The sequence below is a fragment of the Leptosomus discolor genome, chromosome 6 (genome assembly GCF_034619465.1).
Source record: "Leptosomus discolor isolate bLepDis1 chromosome 6, bLepDis1.hap2, whole genome shotgun sequence".
In the NCBI taxonomy this organism is placed as follows: Eukaryota; Metazoa; Chordata; class Aves; order Leptosomiformes; family Leptosomidae; genus Leptosomus; species Leptosomus discolor.
Window position 1 is genome coordinate 60,613,640 of NC_141396.1, and position 23,042 is coordinate 60,636,681.

Below are 23,042 nucleotides of genomic sequence, written 5' to 3' on the forward strand. Positions count from 1 at the left end.
AACGCTTACTGTGGACCCACATGAGGCCAATATGAGCATTAACAGCCATCTCTGAGGGAAAAATAGTAATTGGGCTGGTGGTTTCCCTGAGAACAGCCTGATGTCAAAGCACCCAACGGCGACTAAACCCAACCCCACACATTCCTTTGGGGCTGGAGCCCAGGGCCACCGCCCCTCGCCTTTCTGGCTGGGGCCTAGTTTAGCCACCCCTCTCCCTGTAGTCTCCGTGAGGGCGAGCCCCGCTCCTTCGCTCTCCCTTTTTCACAGCTCTCGGGCAAATCCCTCTGGGCCCGTTGCCTTTCCCCGCCGCCGCCCTCCGGCGACGCCGCCATAGCGGCCAGGCGCCTGCGCCGCCGCGGGCGGGCCGGCAGGGGGCGCTGCGGCGCAGCGCGGCACCGCGGGTTCACGCCGGCCCGCCGCCATGGCGGCCTTCCCCCGCCACCGCCGCTTCCTGGGCGGCTTCGTCTGCGGGGCCGCCGCGGGCGCCGCCGCGTCTTGCTGGGCTGCTTGGCGGCTCCTCCGCAGCCAGAGCCAGCCGGAGCCGGTCCCCGGGAGAGCGCTGCCGGAGGGTAAGAGCCGCGGGCAGAGGGGAGGCCGGGCGCGGCGGCCTCGTGGTGCCGCGGGGCGGGAGCGGCGGCGCCTCAGGGCGGCCCCGTTGCCCGCAGCCGCCCCTGCCCCTCAGCCCGCTCCCTCCTCTCAGAGGGGCCTTGTCCCAGCTGCCTCCGTCCTGGGGTGCGGACAGCGTGCCGGGAAGGGCGGGGAGTTCGCTCTACCTGCGCCGGGCTGGGGGGGGGGGGGGAGGTTGCTTGAGGATGCTGGGCTGTAACTTGCACTAAAAACGCAGCTTGCCCTTGCTGCACCTGCTCACAGCGAAATGTTGGCGATACGCGAGGAAAGTGGTTTGCTGTGGCTTCCACCGTGGCTGCAAACATCCCGTGTTGCAGTGGGGGGTGGGGAGCAGTTGTCCTGTGTGCCTGGTAACATCCCCATAAAAGATACGTGCGTACATATACAGATATATTTACTTTTAAACACACAATTCAGGTCAGGCCGTAACTAAATTTCAGCTGTTGCTTCCCCTGCGCTGCCAAGGCCAGCACGGGTGGTGGCTGTTCGCTTGGGAAGGCCCCGGCCCGCTCGCTGTGGGGGCTAACAGGGGTGTGAGGTGCAGGGAGGGGGCTGTTGGGGGGCACCAGGCTCCGGTGGGAATGAATGGCTTTCTCTGCAGCCTGAAGGGTTTAAAAGTACTGGAGCGTTGGAAAGCACAGGAAGAATGGCTCTAAAAATGTGAGTTGCTGTCGAACAGATGGCTGGAGGACAAGGAAGTCAGTAAGACGGATGTAAATATTCCTCCATGACAGAAGAATGTTACTTGCAGAAATAAAATAATCTCAAAGCAAAGCTTTCATTCATTCAGCAGAGTGTAAGCGTTCCAGTGAGGGCAGGACTCGCGCTTCTGCTCAACTTGTACATCTCAGTTTGTGAGGAGGAGTGTGATTTCCAGCTCTGAAGGGTGAATTGTGTGTGTTGATCTCCTGTGTCTGTAACTCCGTGTTGCCTGATTTGTCCCTAAATATCTGGTAGCTTTTCTACTGAAGGCCAGCACAGAGCAACTGCTAGGTAGATGTGTGTAGGCACTGGAGTGGATGAGTTGGTCCTAGAGCTGAGATCCTCATGTGAGGACACGATGAAAAGCACAGCTTTTTTGGTAGAAAGGTGTTTCACTGGATAGCATGCTCTGTATTTTTTTTTTAGGTGTTGATTGTGACAGTAATCTCAAGTAGTTCCCTATACAGTATGTTTACATCTACTGGGATGCTTTTCTTACTGTCTTGTTTTCTGATCACATTTCATCTTTGGATGGCTTTCTGTTTATTTTTCTCCTTAGAACCAGTGGAAGAGTCTCTACTGGAAAAATACGGATTCCCTGAAGCTGGAACAGAGACCAGATGTTACACAAATCATGCACTGTCTTATGACCAGGCAAAGCGGGTGCCTAGATGGGTGATAGAACATATTTCAAAACAGAAGACACTGGGTATGTAGGTGTTTATTTACTTATCTTTATGATGCCCAGAATGGGCTTTGCAGTTCACAGAAGGCAGACCCAGGAGTAGGCAGGGAGAAAAATCCTGTAGTGATCTCTAGGTAGGGATTTTTCTGCCTATTCACAGTCCCACTGGAGGCAGTGTGCCTCTGGGTGGATGTCAGCTTTGTGACAGTATGAAGGCTGATGTTGCCAGTGATTTAAAAGAGATCTGTCACTGCAGGTTGGCAGGCCTCTTCAGTATTCTTTCTCTTGTTGGGACTAGTCTGATATTGTATGTTCAGTCTTGTGAAGCCTGCAAGATACACTTGGCCCAAGGGCTGGGTACGAAAGGGAGGAACAAGGAAGAACCGGAGCTACCTTCTGTGAGACATTTCTGTTATGAAAGAGTCTTTAAGCACCAGATCAATGTAGCTGTGTCAGTGTAAACGCTGTAAGCCATGTTGCAAAAGGGAAGCTTAACTTAACTCTTTTAATGAATGGAGAGAAGATGAAACACCAAAAATTAAACTTTCTTTACCTGATTCAGACCTGCAAAGTTCATTGTTATTGCTCAAGCACATCAAAATTGCTGTTGTGTCCTTAGCTAGTGTCATTACTTCTGTGGTCCAATTTATGTCAGTTTAGGTATTGCTCTGTATGTGTGGATGCTTGTGGAGTCAACGCCTTTAGTGGCCAGACTGTTTCATCCACAGATCTTAAAGACATTTGCTCAGAATGGGAAGATGAATGTCCATTTGCGAGATAAAAATGGAGCAAAGGGCATCAAGAGTTGTAATTGTTCAAAGCTACATAGGGCATTACCTACTCCCTGCAGCCATTACTTACTTTGATGCAGTTTTGTTGTATTTTCTGATGTGCATTATCTAATGCTCTCCCCTGTTCTCTATGCAAGACAGCGGCTCAGTGATTTTTTGCTGTCACTGGTGAATGAAATATGAGTGGTATACAGTCATTGTAAATTAAGTTTATAGCATTAGTTCAGTTTTTATAAGGCAAATTATTAGTAATGGAGGTAACTGTATAATTGTAAAATGTTTTATGAACGCAGTACCCCTCTAAATATATCTTAATCACTGTCTTCAAATTACCTTTGAAAATTAAAAGCGTGATCCTGAAAATATTTATAACCAACCCCTAAGTAGCATTGCTGATTCCAGTTCTTTCTGAGAGGAAAGCAGTAATTCCAGGCTTACTTTCAAGTGAGCCTTAACAGCTGAGTTATTAAAATGTTTTCCAAATGATCAGATACGACTAACCTGCAAGCTGAAACTAAGCATCTTGAGGCGTTCAGCTCTGATTTATGTCTGATAGCTCCTCTAATTGAGATCTGAGGCAGAGCTGTGTTGGTCGGGGAAGGTCACAAAAATGTTCCTTGTCGTGGAGTTTTGAAAGGATGTGATGTAAAAAAAATTATTTTAATATCAATAATAAGAACTTAAATGTTTAAAAAACATGGTGGAAAGAAATTAGCTTTAAATGTGAGACGTACAAAACTGGTTACGGAAGAAATTAGCCATCTTTAGCAAAGCAGTGAACAGAGAATAAATGAGGATCTGTTTTTCCATTTTTCAAGTTTAATTCATAAATTACACTTTGTCTTAAATACTGAGATTAAATATGATTTTTTACAAGTAAGAATTCTGTGGTTTTGCACGCTGATAAACTTATCGGTGTTGCTTCCTAAGCATCAGTCCTGTGTCACATGCTTTACCAAAAAAGAAGAGTGAAGCTCTGTCCTTCTACCTGCCCCGCATAAAGATGCTCTGACCACCTCTCTCTTTTGACATCATCTCCATGGACCTGTGCACAGACGGTCAGCAAAGAAAAAGAAATTGCTTACAGGCACTGGTTTCCAAGAGGTGCATTATCCATATGCATGCTCGTTTTCCACCTCTTCCCTTCTTCCTTGTGGTCCTTGGATATTCTGGGGTTCTTCAGAGAGCTGCCAAGTGGAGAGCCTGAGCCACACGTTGTTCTCAGTGCGGCGCACAGGGCAGCGTAGGGCACATATGCGCTCGGTGATGGTATTGACATGACACAAAAGCCAGAGCACCTGCAGTTTGTGTGTGTATGCCCAGTCAGCTATAGAAGAAAAAGCAATTCTAAGCACCAGCAGTGATCACTATGGAAAATTGCCCCTCGCCTTATATTGCAACGGGAAGTGCTTTATAAAGTGCCAAGTTTGAGGAAGGTTCTCTCTGGTGTGTACAGGCCCTGATCCATGCTTAAATGAAAAGAGACTTTGTAATGGTCCTGTGTATTGCATCTGTGACATGATGCCTAAGATGACACCCTGAATTTTATAAAGAAAATTCAGTATGCTGCAGCTACTTCGAGTTGGATTGTCATTTGGGGAAAAAAGAAATTTGTAGACAGCAGTGATGGTGCTCTAAGCCAGTTATTTTGCAGCTCTCTTGACACATTGCACAGGCACAGCCGAGTCAGCCCTTGCGTGTGCCTCTGCTGCTTTTTTGGAGCACCTTCCTTAACGATGGATGATCTTGGGTGCCAGGCCATTCCCTAAGAAAGATGGTGTCTTACTGGAGGTTGTCAGTGCCAGAAAATTCATGCAAGTCTCTTCTGGCCATCACTTTTCCAAGGAAGTAGTCCCTGTTTGGGATGAAGTGGTCTCAAAGTTGCAGCCCACTCAGAGTGACTTCTTTTCCAGGTCTCCTGGGACTCCACACAGTGCAAGGATGCAAGTACAGGTGTATGGCCAGTAAATCTGGGAAGAAGTCACAGTCTCCCCAGCAAAGACAGCAGCTTAGAGCAGGTTGCCATCTCTGTGACAGTTAAGTTAGCTCCCCCCACAACCCTCCCCCCCCCCAAGTTTTTGTCTTCCAGAAGACTTGGGCCTAGTTATTTTTTTGTGTAATTCCCAAATGTCTGGAAAGACAGAAGGGGAATCTTGGAAAGGAATGGGAAAGCTCTGTGCTTACTTCTGTGCCCATGAAGAACAAAACACCATTCTCTTGAATGTGCTTATCATTTTACCAAGTGTAACTTTATCAAGATAAACCCATTCTGCTTCCAGGCTAGACTTGGAAAAAGAAGAAATCCTTGTAGTGGATCAAACATAAGATGGACCTGCAGCTGGTGAAGATCTGCATATCTTCATTGTCCTAAAAAGTGAATCTATGCTGGTTTATACCTTTAGCAGTCTTGCCTTTTATATTAATCTGCATTTATGATAAAGCTAATGTATTTTGCTTTTGGTTTTCCTCTATAAAAGGAAATTCTAGAATTTCTAGAAATTAGAATTTCTAATGTGTAGTGGGAATGAGTTTAGGACTGGAGCACAGATATTTAAGTTGAATTCTTCTCGTGTATGGTTGAGGAGAAAAATACTCAATTTAGATCAACGTGCTGAGTCCCCTAAGCATAGGTCGTTTGGCAAGATGTGACTGAACCAATTCTTTTTGTCTAGTTGTTGTGATGGTTTAATGCTGACCTAACAATTTAGCATGTTGTTTCTCAGGCAATGCAGACCGAAGGCACTGTAAATTCAGGCCAGATCCTAACATCCCTCTAATGTTTAGTGCTGTCAATGAAGACTACCTTGGGAGCGGCTGGTCACGAGGACACATGGCACCAGCAGGAGATAACAAATTTTCAACAGTAGGATCTTTTTTCTTTCTTTCTAATTTGTGTTTTATCAGTCAGAAAGGGTCAAAAGACCCTTAAAAGTAATGTGTAATGTTCCTTTTGCAGTTTATTTTGAGATGGAACATGATCTCATTATTGATGCACAGACCTGGACTTGCAGTTACAAGGTCTGTTCCTGGCTGAGCACCGTAGGATGCTCTCACAGTCTGCTTCAGGTGCATCCTCTGGTGACATACCTCTCTTCATTAAATCACACCTAGAGTAGCTTGTTTGGCAGAGGGGATGTGAGTATATCTTGTACACTATAGTGTGAAGTCTTCTCAACCTCTTGTACATCACATTGCCTGTTAAATGAAGATGATAGCCTTCACCAAACAAACCTCAAAAGCGTCTGCCAAAGCTCAGTTAAAGGGAGAGAGGAAACGATGACTTCATTCTGCCCAGCAGGTGCTGAGGTGTTTAAGGCTAGATTGGGCACAGCAAAGATGCTGTTAAGTACTGCTCTGTGTTGGCAAGGGGATTGCCTGGATGATTTAAAAGGCTTTTTTCTTTCTGGTGGTGTGTGTGAGGTAAATTAGAACCTTCTTTTGCCATAGTTCGTTCAGTCTCTAAAATGTCTTCACCTGCCGTTGATTTGAGCTGTAAGAAAGGCATGCCCTAATGCCTTGGCTGACTAACAAAGCAGCCTTGGATTTATTGGATCTTCTTGTGAAATGTGCCTAATGCAGCAATTTGTCAATTAAGCAGCAGTTTGAATTTGTGTTTCTGCCAGGCAGAATAGCATGCAGTGGGGCAGAGTGACAGAGCACTGGCATGTGGTGGGTGAAAGAGCCGGTTGTTTTATTTCTGCTGGAAGTGCCTTTGTGGTTAGTTATTTGTGATATCTGGGGAGTTTTTGCTGGTGAGCTACCTGTGCAGAGAGATCCTGGACCTGGCTTGAAATGCAGTGGGATGATACAATCTTTCAAATACAGGATTATAAAAATTAAATTTCACAGTTTAATTAGTGCAGGTAGTGTTTGCTCAAAATTTCACGGTTTAATTAGTGCAGGTAGTGTTTGCTCATTATCTTAAGGAGTTCTGTCAGCCCCTTCACTTTGAAGAAGTAGTATTTGAAAAATATTGACAAGTACAGGACCTGTGAAGATCTGGGTTAAGATCCTGGAAATTTATTCTCCTGTATTTCCCTCCATATACGTAGTTTTTTAGCGCTAGGTTCTTAGCAGCTGGAGAGATGTGGGCTTCAATTCAGAGAGGTTTATGACACTTTTTGAATATAGAATCAAACAGATACGTAGGTGTTTGACCATTATGGTCTCATAAATCATTTCATTGCCTGCATGTTATGTATTTGTAAAATACAGATGAACATTTTTGATAAAACCTTGTCTTGTAAGGGAAGGAAGAAGCTAGCCATTAGGCAGTGAAATAAATGAAAAGCGTGGCTGAAAGCATCCTCCCCGTTCAAAAAGAGTAGCTGGTTGCTTCCAAAGACATTACAAAACTGACACTGGGTGACGTAGTCATTCCTCTGCCTCTAAAATTGGGTGTTCTTGTGCTACATTTTTGTCAAAAAAAAAAAAAAAAAGGTACGTTTTGCAAGGTTTGCACCTCAGTAATGCACCTCTTAATCCAGAATGTTTTTGTAGATGTTCCGACTTAGGTTTTATCTGACCTTTTATGTTGATGATATTAAGAGTGAAGTAGAAATAGATTCGGATCCAAAAACTTGTAAAATGTGTTTTCAGCTCATAAATGTTTCAGTGAAATCATACTATTTTCTTTCTCTATGCAGAGAGCTATGGCCGAAACATTTTATCTGTCTAACATTGTGCCTCAGAATTATGAAAACAATGCTGGATTTTGGAACAGGTGAGGAATTACTTGTAAGTAAACTAAGTGAAAAATATCAGGCAGTGGCATAAATCAAAAATGCTGTATTTATAAAGCCTCTTCCCCTCCAAGTATTCCAGGGCACTTTATAGGCTATCGGTAGAGAGCATAGGAACTTTCTGTGAAATAAAAGGCGGCTCAGTCCTCGCAGTGCAAGAACAATATAATGACTACTTTAGTTCTTTATTCAGTCAGACTGTAGAGAACATTTATTTAGAATAGATACGATTTCTTCTGGCTGATGTGGGTAAAGGTACCAGGCTTAACATCTCTGTCCTTAAGGAAGATTCCAGAGAAGCAAGGAAAGGGTTTAGATCTTGCTTTAACATCTCTGCCTCAAAAAAGCACTTCCAGTGTGAAAGTATTCACATCTCTGTATGTGGATATTGCTTCACTTTGAATTGGAGAACTGAGGGCTCCCCACTGAGTCGTGACTACTTCAGGTCTTAGGTGCTTCTTCGAGTGCTGACTTCCAAGTAGCAGTCAGGCAGGTTCTCTGTCACTTGTGAGAGCTGGCTGGGTTGGGTTTGAGGTGAAGTGAGTGGTTGATAAATTTAAACTTTGTTCATGCAGGATTTTTATTCTTTCCTTCCTTTGAGCACAGAAAAACATTAATAAAAGTCGCATTCATCCAGTGCTTCTTGCAGAGGACTTACAGAATGTTAAGGCTCAGAAACAGGAGGGGGAAATGATGAATTTCACAAGATTTGCTCAAGGGAAGGTTAGCAAAATTATGTATGGTATTGTACTAAGAGTCTATCAAAAATGCATCATCATTCAACTACACACGGCTTTCCAGTTTTACAAGAATGCATATAAAATCATATGAGGCGTTCAGGAAGGTTATACGGTTTTATAGACAAATAAAATGCTATAACTTTTTAAGTTTTTTTTTTTATTATTGTTTTAATACCTCGAGTATTTGAGCATAAAATTTCCTTATACCAAAGCTAGGCATTTGTACTAATTGAAGGTTGGAAACACTTTATTTGTCTTGAGCAGGATCTCTTGCCTGATCAGGAAGCCATGGGGAGTGCTTGAAAATTTCCCCTGGCACTGTTGGCCACACAATTTAAGCAGCTATTACCGCTTTCTCCCAACCCCAGCACCCTATCCCCACAGTTTAAATACATGAACAAGATATTTGTGCCACGTGTTTTGTCAGTCACTTGTTTAATGATAAATAGTTTCAAGGGTACCAGATTTCACATGTGTTTTATCCCTTCCTGGCTTCAGTACTCTCTTCTTTTTTTTTTTTTTTTATGGTTTGCTTCTCAAATTGTCTTCTGAGGTGTGGGTAGACAATACAGCTTCGCCAGGTTAACAGCCTGTTGTTTTTTGAAGTGATCCAGCCATGTGGTTTTGCTGTTTTCCCAGTTCCAGCTCTGGTACTAGCCTGACTGCGGCGAGTCAATTCCATTTGCTAACCCAGTTAAACTGATTCGCATTTTGTTTTGCTTGGGTATGTTTCTGCCAGATTAGAAAATTGGATCAACTGGTGAGATGAGTGCCAGAGCCAACACAGAAGATGGAGTAGGGCTGTTCAGCTTGGGCAGACAAGGGGAGCAGTAGGAAAGGGGAGAGCAGGACTGCATCTTTCAGCAAGCTATTAGATAGTAAGCTATTAGATTGGTTCAGTGGTGTGGTCTAACTGCCCCTTGGTATTTATTCCTCATTCTCATCCCACCAACATGCATGCTGCTTTCTTTCCTGATGTATAACTGTCATTTTCTATCTTCTTATGAGTGCGATTTCATGGTCACTGTAATCTGATCTCTGTCCCTGCTGCCACCAAAGGCAGTTTGCTCTGTAGCTGCATTTATTCCCATTCTTTCCTTGTGCCAGGTGGTGTTTGTATTGCCATGCAGTGAGACAGCCTGAGGAGCTGAGCTGCTTGGAAGCAAAGCTGATGACAGCAGGAAAAAAAAAATCAGCTTGTGGTCGATGCTTTGGTGTACCACGTGGCAGCTCATTATTACCAAGGAAGAAAGGGCTCATTCCTGCTAATTCTGGTTCGTGGGGCTCATTCCTGCCGATTCTGATTTGTGTGAGTTGATTTAACTCACTAACCCAGCACAAAAAAAAAAAGGCTGGTTTTGTTCAGGGTTACTGACAGATGAACAGTGCTAAAGGTGGCCCGTGGGAGAGGGATGAGGAACAGGGATGAGACAGAGAAGGGGGTGAAACCTCCCCTTTTCAGAGGCAGCCAAATGAGCTGGGTGCATCTGTCTCATGTTCTGGTGTGTTTGTCCATTTGAGTGAAGTGCAACTCTATCTTTAGTAAAGGACCAATGGGTGCTCACTCTACGTGGTTTCTAAACACTTAGGGTGTTAGATCAAAGACAGGGTATAATCTTTTGTTCTGTGTAAAATAGACATGCTCCAGAAACCACCTTATTTGGAGAAATATTGTATGCTGAGTCGATTAGTTTAAAAAAGCAAAAATAATGTTAGTATTTCTGAAGTTGCTACTTTATTTTTAAAGAGTTTTATACAAAAAACCCATGGGTAGACTTAGTGGGAATGGCACGTAGAAACTTTCCTAAGTCCTTTGAGCTACGGAAGGAGCTGTCTGTTGCAGGATGCTGGTTCCTTGGGGAGGAACATACGAATTCAGTAATGTGGTAAAACCTTTTGGAGTAAGAACACCAGAATTTGCGGTTTAAAACAAGTATTTTACTAATCCCAAGTGACCATCAACAGTATCTTACTAGTGTCAAGTGTGGGAGTAAGTAGAGAACTCAGATTTTCAGGACAGGTGGTAAGGCTACAGAAACCATTTTGAAATGCGTGTGGTAAACTCATGCCTGTCTGTAACAAAGTGAACCTGGGACAAGTGGGAAGCATGACTTGGGCCTGTGTTTTGCCTTCTTTGGCTTGCGAGTCAGTCACACGAGTTTGGAAAAATGCTGCCAAACTGTCAGTAGTTCATCTTGCCCTTCCCAGTATGTTTCAGAGATTATTATGTTTAAGTTTTCCCAGCTGACTGTACCCTGTCTGACAAATGTGTTCCAGAATGGAAATGTATTGTCGGGAATTGACTGAGAGATTTGAGGATGTTTGGGTGGTTTCTGGACCTCTGACCTTGCCTCAAACGAATGATGATGGAAAGAAGAGCGTTACTTACCAGGTATGTATATGTGTTGCTGGGTAATGGTGCAGTGGTAATGCTTTATTTATTTATTTAAAATTGAAATTGTAGCATAATAAAACAAAGTTAAACATCTTAGCTCATGCGAAGTGTACAAAATGTCCAATACTGGATGGGACAAGTTCAGTAGAGATGTTCTTATCTTGTCTACACGTGAAAAAGTATGATTTTAAAATAATTTCGTTTCAAAGGAATCTACTAAATGTCTGTTCATATTCTGCAGTGAAGCTGTTTTCTGACTTGTATAATACGTGGCAGTATCTAAGCAGAGAGTTAGTGGGTTTTGCTGATGTGTAGGCATCTATTCATTTATTTATTGATATTTTTTAGAACCAGTGCAATACAAAGGTAGTATGGGTTTCTCAGAACTGTATGGGGTGTTGGAATGCCCGTGCTCTGTTAATTTCAAAAGCAATTCTTTGCTGATGTCCCCTGTGCATCACTTAGGTGGGGCCTTGCAACTGAGATTCTGAGTATATTTTGTGCAAGTTCAGTAGGTTTAGCTGAATGCAGTATAATCACTGGTCCACGGTACTGATAACCCCCCTTCTTCTTTTGGTCCCCCATTTTTATTACCTGCTTAAGATACCTTAAGATTTAGGATTGATCATGCACAGTCTCTAGAAATTTACTGATAGACAGGTAGGAGAGGCTATCAAGTTGAGAGGTGAATTTATTATTCCTTATCCTGACTTACTCTTTGTAAGCATGTGTTTAGACATCTGTAGGATCTGAGCGTAGTAAGATATTCAAGGGAGGGAGTGTTACCTTCTGCCCCTGCTGTAATGAGATATTATTCCTGTTTTCAGTTGGTAGATGAAAGCTTGCGTAACGCAAATAATAAATGCTGTATTTTGTGCCTCTTGAAAAAACACTTTTCCTTGAAAATAAGTACTTGGATCAACTGCAGCTTCAGCTCGTGAGTGATTCAGCTGTCCAACTAGTTCTCTGAGGAGCAATGAACGAGCTTGTTATAACAAGCCCCTGTTTCAGAGGGATATGAGAGACACAAAAGAGAGAGATGTTCAGCTTTCAACACTGGCTTGTTTAGCGGTAAGATTTAGGCATTATTTCTCCGTTATAAATACACAGCTGATTTCCATTTGATTGAACTTGGAACTCAGTCATGAGAGAATGTTTCTCCTGTTCGCTCTTACCTTTTTACTTCTTTAAAAACTGTCTCCATCCGCACATGTCTATAACCTTGATTGTGACAAAATCACAGCTTTGGTTTTGGGTTTGGTGTTATTTTTTTTCCAGACAGTCATATGTTATGGATATGAAAATGCAGTAATAGTAATTTATCTTTTTCATGTTCAGTGGCAGTTCCAAACTTCAGCTCTCACCACACATCTTTGTGAGTAAGGTGACAACTGTGCTCGTTTTCGAGTGGATAAATACGCCATGGTTAAGGGATATGACCAGTGCCACATGATAAGTTGGTGGCAAAGCCAGCTTCAGACAGGCAATGGTTCCTTGCCACCCAAAGGGAGAGTGATGACTTTGCTGTTGCCCATTATACTTTCCAGTCCTTTCCCTTGTCTGCCAGCGCTGATGACTGTCAGATCCTTCCACAAGGTGCTCAATCACCCAATGCAATAGAAAACCATCCATAGTGGACTCTCTCTTTGCTTACTGGGCTTGTTTTCTACTGCTGTAGTAAGATAGAGCAGCACACAGAGGAGTCCATACTGGTGACAGCATGAGATATGGCCAAAAGCGCATAGCTGGGAACATGTTCCCTTTCGTGAGAGGGAGATGTTCCCTTTCAGCAGTCTCAGGCTGAGTGTTTGGCTTACTGTCATGCAGAATGGTACCGAAAGAGTTCTCCAAGCTTGCACACAGCTTGCTGGAATTTGTCTTCCTGTAACTGTTGGGGTATTGCATATGTATTTTTATCCCTAAAAAGACATATTCAACTTACATAGCAAAGAATTAAAAATCCTGAGCTGACTTGAACATTTTATAACTGGAAATTATTTTCCAGGAAGCAGTTGAATCATCTGTCAATCAGCTGCATCTATCAACTGCTTCACTTCAATCTTGGTCATCTTTTACTAGTTGTTCTCTAGAGAAGGTGTTTACTTAGATGAGAAAGATTACCTTTCTGAAAAATGATTGTGGCTCTCCATTTTGGTTTTGAAATGTAAGTTTTAGTATTCCCCAGGTAAAAATAAGAGCAGGCGCTGCATCTTACTGCCTTTATTCAAAATAACTTGGTACCAGGATATGGTGGTGGAATAATAGTGGCACAAAATGTCCGTGCTGCTTTGATCATCATACTGTTCTGTTCTTGTCTGTTGCCAGGATGTCTTCATCGTCTTTGGGGTTTAATGACAACTCTGGTCTTTTATGAATATTTTATCAGTTTTGGTCTTAAATATAAACTGTGAAGTGAAGTTCGGTGTGAGATTGAAAATGGTAGAGTGATGGTATTCGTGTTTTCATTTCACCATTTGGCCACATTTGTAAATCCTTCACTCAGCTTCTTATGACGTTCATTGTGTAAATTGATTGGTATTTAAGGTGTATTTAAGTACAGATAATGCCGTCTACAGGTGGTAAAAGTAAAATGTTGATTTTGGGTTTTTTTAATTAATTTTGTTAATTAATTGTATTAAATATTAAAATATTTGATTTGGGTCCTCTTTGGCTACACTCCTAAGTGTGAATGAATATAGGCTGTGAATTGTTTTGATAGTTTGAAATATCTTTATGGCGTAAGTTTGTGTGCTTGCCGTTGAAGTTGTCCTTTGGGGAGAGAGACTTCAGAGTGGAGTAGAGTGGTGTGTTAGGTTTTCTGTGGATTGGTTGTTTTTTTTTTTCCTTCTGCTTTCATCAACACATACACTTAGAAGAGGGAACACAACCTGTCAAAGCACTGGAGAGAAGTTCTTTTCAAACAGATTCCTTGGATATAATTGCAGTCATTGCTGTTGATGTTGGTAGTCTGGGATTCCGCCCCTAAACCAAGAACACTAGGAGTTGGCAGCTGAACGAGAAGGGAAGGTGCCTCTTAGCTGTCTTTCAGAGTGAACTCTGCTAGGTTCAAACAAGTGACTTAGAAATGAAAGGCTTTTAGTCTTCATTGTTTGGGCTTATGAAGCTGATGTGAGAAGGTGTCCTTTTTCTTTGTATGTGCTGTTTAAGGAGAAGTGCTGTGGTGTACACAATAGCGCCGAAACTCACAACCTGTAATCTGGCAATGTGACTGTTAAGGTTGAGCTCCTTCCTAATGTTTTTCTTCTCCTCTGAGACTAGAACTGTGGAAAAAAGAAAACAGAAGTACTACAGTGAATGTGTCTGCATTGATTTGTTTCAGATCCTCTCTTCAACCTTAGTTTCCTTGGTTTTGGCTAAAGGAGCGGAGAAATACGTATCCATGGCTTTACAGGCTGGTGTTTTTCTCATCGGACATCCAAAAAGGTTATTTTTAGATGACTATAGAGGAAAAACAGAGCATCGGTCATGGCATTGTTCCCAGTTCCTGCTTGGACTCTGGTACCATTTGCCATTTAATTCCAGAAAGGGAATTAACCTTGAACTCCTTAGATGCCAGTGTTGTTCTATCTATTGGCTGAACTTGCTGTATCCTCAGATATGTTCTGTCATTTCATCTGTATCCAGCAGAGGCTTTTATTGCAGAGCAGATTGATGACTGTGCTTGGTATCTGGAAAGCATATTTTGAGAATATATGTAAAATAGGACGCCAACAGGAAAAATCTGTTCTGTGTAATTGGAGAGGCAGATGCAGGTTTTTCATCTTTGTCCAGATCAAATCAAAATGACGTTGTCTTGTTTTATACGTTAGTGCTCTCCAGTGACTGTCACTTTAATGATTTTACTCTGTCAGCAGATTTGGAATTTGAAATACAAATTTTACAATAAATCTTCTGCGTCATGCTCAATGCTCCACCCTTTTTATCCTCAATGCCATCATAGTAAATACTAATTTAAGAAGACTTGGCTATGGTTGGTGAACGGAAGCACAGTTTAGATAACGGTTTCGTTTTCTTAAGAAGACATTTTGATGTACTTTTTAGTGACATACTGGGTTCATACTGGAATCGTGTCTCCTGTTTAATTTTCAAAACTGAGTGATTGGACTGGGCCAGAGGTGCGCAGTAACTGTACCAGAGGATACACTTACTTGTCATCTAGTTCTGTGGCAAATAAGTCCCCGGGAAACAAATTGCACCTCTCAAATGTAAGATGGTACTTTATGGTTTTCCCCAGCCAACTTTCAGAAGTAGTAGAGATTTCCTCCTAGTCAAGATACTAGAGGGGAAGGAATCCTTGTTAAAGAAGGGAATAAACCTGGGGACTGTTACTGTTTGTTGGGCTCAAGGCTGTGCGGGCAACTACTGGATCTAGGTCCACTATACATGTCCTGCAAAATTTATAGACAAAGGGCTAGATCTTGGATCAGCTGGTGTAAATGACGAGAGCTCTGTCAGCCCTAAATTTAGACGTGATGTACAAATGAAAATAATAGACACTGGGTTAAGAGTGGAGGAGAAGAGACACCAAAGGTGCAGGATAGATTTATGGGGTTGCTTTTATTTAGCACTGTACCCGTCCCAAAGGTTCTTTTATTATAGGAAGAGTGGTGATAGGGACTGTAGTGGATTCAGTATTAAGTAACCTAAATGGATTCAGTGGAAGTAGTAGTCTGTCGTCGTGTAAATACAGTAGCATAATGTGTATACACACACTCTTTATTTTTTTAAAAAAAAGGGGTGGGGGGGGAGTTGAGATGTCTGTCTTAATGCCCTAACTATGTATTTAGGGGCAGCTTTTTTTTTGCCATCTCCTCTTTTTTTTTTTTAATCTTAATTTCTTTCTTTCTTTCTTTCTTTCTTTCTTTCTTTCTTTCTTTCTTTTTTAGGATTGCCAAATGATTTGGCCATAGCAATCAGACCAGCCGTAGCAAATTAAGTTTTCCTGAACAACACACATTTACATTTTGGAGTGCTTGGCTCTGCAGTCTTGTTGTAGATTGTTACTATGATTTTTATCTGTAGTATTTTCTGTATTCCTAGGTCTGTCTTCACACCCCTCAGTTCTTTTCAATGCCGTATGACAGTTCTCTCAAATATTGGGGAAAAACCACTATAATAGAATCAGTGCTGCCTGTCACAAATATGAGAGAAGGCAGTTAATGCTGTCACAATGATCAAGTAAATAAAATTATACTGATAGCAAGGGGAGTTTTTTATACTGCCAGAAAGTCTGTTTCTATAGGGAGTTTAGTATCAAATTATAATAAAACTCTGGATTGTCAAACCTGGGGTCATATCAGCAGGAATGGTACTATCTACAGTAAAACATCTGATGGGCCCGGTCAGTATTGTGCCTCTAGTTACAGCTAAAACAGAACGAATCCCTATTCAGAGAAAGCTGCAGTCTTGTTTTGGGTGACAGGAATGATGTCCTTGAATTCTGTCCATCAAGAAATGTGACAGAAGTCTTAATTTTGTTACTGCCGGATGTAGATGGAAGTGCTGCTACATGAGAATTGTGCGTATGTTTGTTTTCAGGCGGTTCTGGTTTGCAGTAAGGCTTAGTTCTGGACTCTGGTTATTATACAGAGGGAGTGAAGAAACGGTTACTAGAGTGTAGAGGAAATTTCTGGAGTTATCATTTTAATGTATTTGATGATGGTGCCCTTTGATGCAGGGACTCTTCAGTGTGTGCTAGCAGTTAAGGCGTGATTGAATGTGATTTCTGTTTACCAGGTTCTAAGAGAATCTCGGATAATTGCCAATCCAAAGCTGGCTCTCACTGATGAAAGGCTATCACGGTTGATTTTCATTTTCTAGTCACTAGGTGGCAAAATACTACTTTTATATTCATGGTTCCTTTCTTTAAAAATTATTCCTACCCTTTCAGAAGATAATAATTTTCTTACCACTCTGGGAAGCTGTAATAAGTCCAGTATAAAAAGGAAAATATGATAACATTTGTGTATGTTTTAAACTTTTTTTAAAATTTCTAGCGAGTGTAACACTGTTTTCTTCTAACATAGTTTCAAGCATTCTGCCATTACACCTTAGATATTCCTTTTCTCCTGTTTATGTAAGAATGATGTTTTCTTTCTCATAAGCTCTGAACTGTCATTTTTAGGGGCTGCTTTGCTGCGTATTTATCTGCCACCACGAAGGTGACATTCATTAATGCCATATGCTTAAACTTACCCTAAATGCCATTAGCAAAGGTCTTCATTATTTATTGTGATGCTTAAGCACTCCACAGATAGTATCAAGTTTGTCTTTCCTCCAATTTTAAAAATGACGACCAAGAGTAGTTTTAGGGATTTGGCCAAAATTGTGAGGAAAGCCAAGCTTAAGCCAAATCCCCATCCAGTGACTTTGCTTTGAATTTATCAAAGCTCACTGAGTTCTCTCTGTTTTAAGAAATCATCTTACTTCTGCCCTTGCCTTTCTCTGTCCCTGTGAGCTCTTTTAACTGCTTACCAACACGTTTGTTGTTTTAGCAATATGTAAACACCTCTAAATGTCAGGAATTGCACAAGTTTTAGTGGCCCATCCTCATGACAGCTGTCCACGTTTAGTTGGGCATTGAGAAGTATTACAGATTTATATACACTTGTGGAGTGTCGATAACAATGTCAATAATAATAAAAACCAATAAACACTGTGGTGAGAATGACATTATTGTAATGTTGCGCTATTAGATGTCACCAGTTCAGTCATAGGGCTTCAGCCAGCACCAGATCACCAAAGAAAACAAGAGCAAAGGAAAAGTGAAAGGAATAAGCAGCTGCAAAAAGTTACAGCAATGAACATTTTTATGTTGAACTGATCCAGACAGCAAAGGGAAATAGTATCTGAAATGTCCCATTGGTTTCCCAAATGATGTTGGGAAAGGAATATATTTAATGCTAGAAAAAGAAGGCTTTTGGCTTGAGTGCTTTTTTTTTTCTCCTGTTATGAGGCTGTTGAAAGTTTGAAAGATTAAGCAAAATTTTATAGGAATAGAAAAATGGAAATTTTCAAAGGATTACACAAAAATTTACCTTGTGGCCTGTTATAAACATGGTGTGAAGGCACGTGGGACAGCAGGGATTTTCAGCAGGCCATTGCTGTGTTTTCTTGCTTATACTAGCGTGTAAGATTTTTTTTTTTTTCTTGAATCACAGATACTGTTAAAAACTGTTGCTCTTCTCCAGCTGGGACAGATAGCTGTTTCAGGCATTGATTGCCGAAAGATCGTCTGCTGCCTGTGGATAGACTAGCACAAATCAAAGTCAACATCTGTGCATGGATAATCTTAACCCATTTTCTGTTCTGTTACAATAGGAGCATATGCTATCTGCCTCTGTTAGGCACACATTGAGATAAATGGGTGGGTGCAGGTCAGAATGGTGGTTCAGACTGCTGCAGTTAGGTAGGAATAACTCTAGGTGGCAATAGGAAATGAATTGTTGAGTTTGTTTTTCCTGCTTATTGCTTCTGTTGCAAACTTCACTTCTACAGAATCACACTTCTTTCCCTGGCTGTTGAGCTGGAGGGGGAGGGGGAGCAACCCTATGGAAATATTTATCTGCAGCTTCTGTATCTAGTCCCATGAAAAAGCAAATTGTGGTGTATTCCAGAGCATAATGATGGAAATAGTATGGCGAGCTCCAGAACCGCATTTCCTTTTTTAACAGAAACCATTGGGTCACACTGACTGCAGAAATTATTGGCGATGCATCCTGTGCACGGTTCACATAAGCTTTAACTGCAGAAAAAATCATATGTATTCTTTGTTATGCATATTTACTGAGTTAGAGAAATCAGGCACCCTCCTTTGATGGTGTTTTCCAGCAGAATGACCAGGGAATAGAACTTTTATGCCCTGTTTTGTATAAGGGAAGGACACTTAGGGACTCTGGCCGTTTGGCAGGCTGAAGTTCGTTTTAATCACTTTAACAGTATTAGAACTCAGTGAAATAATTACAGATGCAGTTTACTGCTATTCAGAGGACTAGTGTAAAGCCTGTGCACTACTTAGATTTTATTTAAATCCTCAGAAGAGAGCTTATGTGGAACTGAAGTGGTACACAAATTACATGTATGGCCATTGCCTGTATAGAGTTGTATTTAGATCTATATTTCTCAAAGGCCACCGCTTCCTTCATTTTGAACTAGTCCTCTCTTTCCTTCCCTCCTTCATAGGTGCATATACTATGCATAAATTGCATTATTTTGCATAGAATGTATGTATTTGCATAATATTACATAAGCACGGGGTCTGTTTTCCCTTAACACCCTCTTCAGGCATTTAACATTTCCATTTCATACCGAACTATTCTACGTGCAGCTCTATTCATTCCCCAGCCTTTCCGTCTGCCCACTCAGTCCTCGGACTCAGTCCCCTGTTCCCTCCGCGGGCTCACTCAACACGTGTTCACCTGTTTGCTTTACCTATGCCGTGTACCCCCTAACTGGAGATACTTGTAACAGCTCCATCTGCTTGTTCACCCTTCCTCTGGTCTTGTGTACAACCAACAGAGGATGTTGGTATGTGTCTGTGTGTGGGAGGTGTTGAGAAGGGGAGGGAGGCAAGGAGAACCTAGTACATATACATGTGGAAAAAAACTGTGTGAAAAAGCCTGGAAAAGGCACTGCAGGTCAGGAGACTGTTGGCCCAGCGAGAATCTGGGGAACAGGGTTTAGTCTCACCTCTGCCTTCTCTCGGGAGGCCACAGCCGCGTCAGGGTGCAGTGCAGCGGGGCACAGCCTCCTCCTCCTCTTCTGCCCTGCCCTGGGGGGTGTGCAGGAGGTGGGGTGGCAGTGCAGGCTCTGCAAGCTGCCTGCTCCAGGGGGAGAAAAGATGCTCCAGCCCCCTCTGCCTTCCACAGTGTCAGGCACTGCCTGTACTTGGGTGAATATGGAAACGAGGAGCCCCTCCTCTCCCCCTCAGATCTTCTCCTGTTCCTGGGCTCGCTCCCTCTCACCCCCAATACTCCCTCTCACCCCCCATACGTTGCATGCACTCCCCAGTTTGAGTGCCGTCTATCTCAAATAGGTTACACTCCCAACACCATCCATTTTGTAGATTGGTTTTAACCCTCTAGATACAACAGTGCGTTGATGCGTAGTTTTTAGTGTATTTTGAAGTCACCTGAGCGTCAGTCAGTTTTGATTATTTATGGAGTTGATTCTGAGGAGCTGTAACTCTGGTTTCACCCACACTGACTGCTAAATGCAAAGTGCTGTGACACTCAGGAGCTCTAATTTCCCCATCAAGACATCTGTCGTTGTTGAAAGGGAAGGTAGGTTTGGCATAAGGCATTTAGTTCTTGCTTACCAGTTTCAATGATTGTTAGATGTCTAGGCAGAGCTTTATTTAGAAGGCTGGTGGCGTGAACAAGATCATTTTTGTAAAAAAAAAAAAAAAAAGGGGGGGTGGCAAACAAAAAACCACCACAACAAAGAACATTTTAACTACAGCAAAGCTGTTAAATAGCCTAGTTTAGGGAAGGGGAGGAAAATACTCTGTAACAGAGTAAAGAAATCAAAGAGCACGTGTTTGCCAGAAACATTACTGCTACTAATACATTGTTGGAGAAAACATGAAAAAACTTTCTTCATCAGAGGTTTCCCTTTCTCCTGAAGGTACTTTCTCTGGGTTTGGTCTAACCAGTAAGACTTAAAGACCGGTCACTTAAAAAAATGGTAACAGAGCTAGAAGCCACACTTGAAGCACTGGAAGAATTCATAACTGAAGTGAGTTAACTGTTGGAACAGACTGATGCGAACCTTGGTTCAGTAGCCACAGGCAAAGTTTAGTTTCAAAAATGTACTTTCTTTGGCAGAAGTGCTGGATACTCTCAGAATAAAGCATACATAGGAAGTGTTTCTTTTGTGGTTGAGTTATACTGAATATATGAATGGACAAAGCATGTCTGAACTGGAATAGTCTGTAAAATACTTTCAATCAATGTGATTGGTTGTGGCAGTGAAATAAATACCTGCTTTCTCTGAAGTTGCATTTTAACTAACAAAAGCTGTCAAAAAATCAAAACAAGTAGTCTTTGCTTTTGCAGGTATTGCAAATATGGGAAGTAGTACCAAATTACTGGATTTTATGTGTAAAACAAGATGCCTTTGTAGTTTTTGTAAGGTGTCTGCATCTTTTCTGTCGTCGTTAGAATAAAAGTACAAATTTTAGAAGGTTAGTTATACAGAAGGGTTATGCAAAACTCAGATTTTCCATGTGTGAGCCTGTTACACATCGTTAGTGTGGCAGATTCAGTTCAGCAGTACTGAAGAAAAAAAAAGCCTAATACAGTGCATGCACGAGCACCACTTTTTGAGTACTGGAGAGATTACGTTTATCATCAATAGGTATATTCCCTTGGACTTATTCCTGACACAGGGTGGGGGTGTCTAGTGTATACGTATGTGTGTGAGCTTTTAACAGATTTCACGTGAATTCAGAGTCCTGATCCCTCCTGGTGCTCGAGTTAAATTCCTGGATCCTGGTCTGAGTGACAGAGCAGGAAACCCAACATGTGCAAGCTCTTCAGTGGAATCATAGTGAATTTATGGAAGAAATAGGTGCATTTTCTTTGGGTAGACTTCTGTTCCAAGAGAGTCTGAGTCACTGAATGTACTGAGTCACTGAATGTACTTCTTCATATCCAGGTCCCCTCAAAAAAATGCTTACTTAGGTAATGGAGCTTTTAAAAACAGCCTGTGTATGGGCAATTGAGATACAAAAAAGTAACTAACAGAAGGTAAGTCAGACTTGATTTGAAATGCATGTGAAAAACTGCATGATTTGAAACTGTCAGGTCAGGAACCTAGTATAGAGCCACTGTTACTGAAAACAGCTTTTCAAGCGTTAACAAGGTGATGCAGTCTGAGAAAGGAGCTCTGCCATCCCTTCAAGTCAGCTACGCTTACAGATCTGCGCCAGCATTAGGGAGCTGGGGTCATGGCTGACTCCCTGTTTCCAAATGTATTTTTCAGATTTGGTTCCGGTTCAGTTTCAGCTGTAATTGAAGTTGCGTTGGGAGATTTGAGTTTGTTCTTCTACCAGAGCTCCTTGTCACAGATCTTTACAGATTTTTACTAATCTTTTCACCTTTTGTCTGCATCATTCTTCTTAACAGTATGATGTAAAGTCAATGGTGTTATAGGAGAAAGGCAGAGAACCTTCTGGGAAAGTCTCCTACCAACAGTGGCCAAAAAAACCCTGCAGCAAAGTGTTCTTTGCCCTGCTTTCCGTGTTTGAGAGAGAGAATCAGGCAGCAAATAACTAGCTCATTCCTGACCAGCTATATAAGGAGCTGCAATGAAATGGTGCTTTCCACCTCAGGGTCTAGTCTGATAATATTGCGCGTGATTATGGTGGAGTTATGTGCTGTGGCTCCTTTTTAGGGGTAGTAAGATTAGTCTCCCTTTTTTTTTTTCCCCCTCAAATGGTAAGATCTGTGTCTCTAACATAACTTTCCTTTTGACAGGTAATCGGGAAGGATGATGTAGCTGTGCCATCCCACCTGTACAAGGTGATCCTTGCCAGAAGAAGCAGAATGTCTACAGAGCCCTTGGTCCTGGGGGCTTTTGTGGTGCCAAACGATCCCATAGGCTTCGGTCACCAGCTGACTGAGTTCCAAGTAAACATTGAAGATCTGGAAAAAATGTCTGGTTTAGTTTTCTTTCCCCAGGTGGACAAAAGCAAAGATGTTAAAAATATCTGTGAGGTGGATTCCTGTAAACTGATGGGCTTCAAGGAATTTACGTTGTACATCACCGCTCGAAAAGTGCAAAGTGCCCGTACGTTGCACCGGCTGGAGAAAGCCATGTCAGAGTTAAGGGAGGCAGGAATTGAGCCCGATGAATATCTTCTAAAGCTTCACAAGAAGAAGGAAGAAGAACTACTGCAGGAAAAAGAGCTAGCAGCTAGAGAGGGGAAAGCTGGCTGAGTACTTGTTCAGGAAGATGTTTGGGGGTTTGCACTTTGAAAGGGGAGCTGAAGGCAAACACAAAGACAAGGGCTCTGTGAATTACCCTTTTTTGAACCGTGAAAACAATAAAGAAACATTTGGAAGCTGATGGGTTTGGAATAACGTTCATTCTCCTGTAACATGATGCACACACGTGGTTTGCTGCAGTACTGAAATGTGGGAAACGAAAATGACCCCTTTCTGGCATGAATAGATTACTGGACCTCCAGAAAAGGCTTTGTGCTATTTTGCAAGCGAGACGTCAGACTTGGGGTTTGTATGGAATCCCTTCTAGGAATACTATAAAAATAGATAGTAGACACCTTGGGAGTATAACTGGAACGTGTTTAAATGTAATTCCGCCTGCAAATGGCTTTCA

At 42.1% G+C, this 23,042-nt stretch overlaps 1 protein-coding gene across 2 annotated transcripts; it reads left to right on the forward strand.

The window, feature by feature from the left end:
• The first annotated feature begins 418 nt into the window (after nt 1-418).
• EXOG (exo/endonuclease G) lies at nt 419-22,772 on the forward strand. Of its 2 annotated transcripts, XM_086466946.1 has the most exons (7): nt 422-569; nt 1,889-2,038; nt 5,529-5,668; nt 5,762-5,823; nt 7,421-7,528; nt 10,565-10,679; nt 22,181-22,772. In XM_086466946.1, the coding sequence occupies exons 1-7, from the start codon at nt 422-424 to the stop codon at nt 22,640-22,642; spliced, it is 1,185 nt and encodes a 394-aa protein (XP_086323072.1). In that variant the 3' UTR covers nt 22,643-22,772. The 2 variants fall into 2 exon arrangements, with proteins under 2 accessions (XP_086323073.1, XP_086323072.1); XM_086466947.1 differs by lacking the exon at nt 5,762-5,823 and having other exon boundaries at nt 419-569; nt 7,452-7,528.
• The last annotated feature ends 270 nt before the right edge of the window (nt 22,773-23,042 follow it).

Excerpts from the sequence above, each read along its gene's own strand:
- EXOG (XM_086466946.1), top strand. The coding sequence starts at position 422 with ATGGCGGCCTTCCCCCGCCACCGCCGCTTCCTGGGCGGCTTCGTCTGC. Across the intron at positions 5,669-5,761 it reads GAGATAACAAATTTTCAACA|TTTATTTTGAGATGGAACAT; the intron begins GTAGGATCTTTT and ends TTCCTTTTGCAG. Across the intron at positions 7,529-10,564 it reads AATGCTGGATTTTGGAACAG|AATGGAAATGTATTGTCGGG; the intron begins GTGAGGAATTAC and ends AATGTGTTCCAG.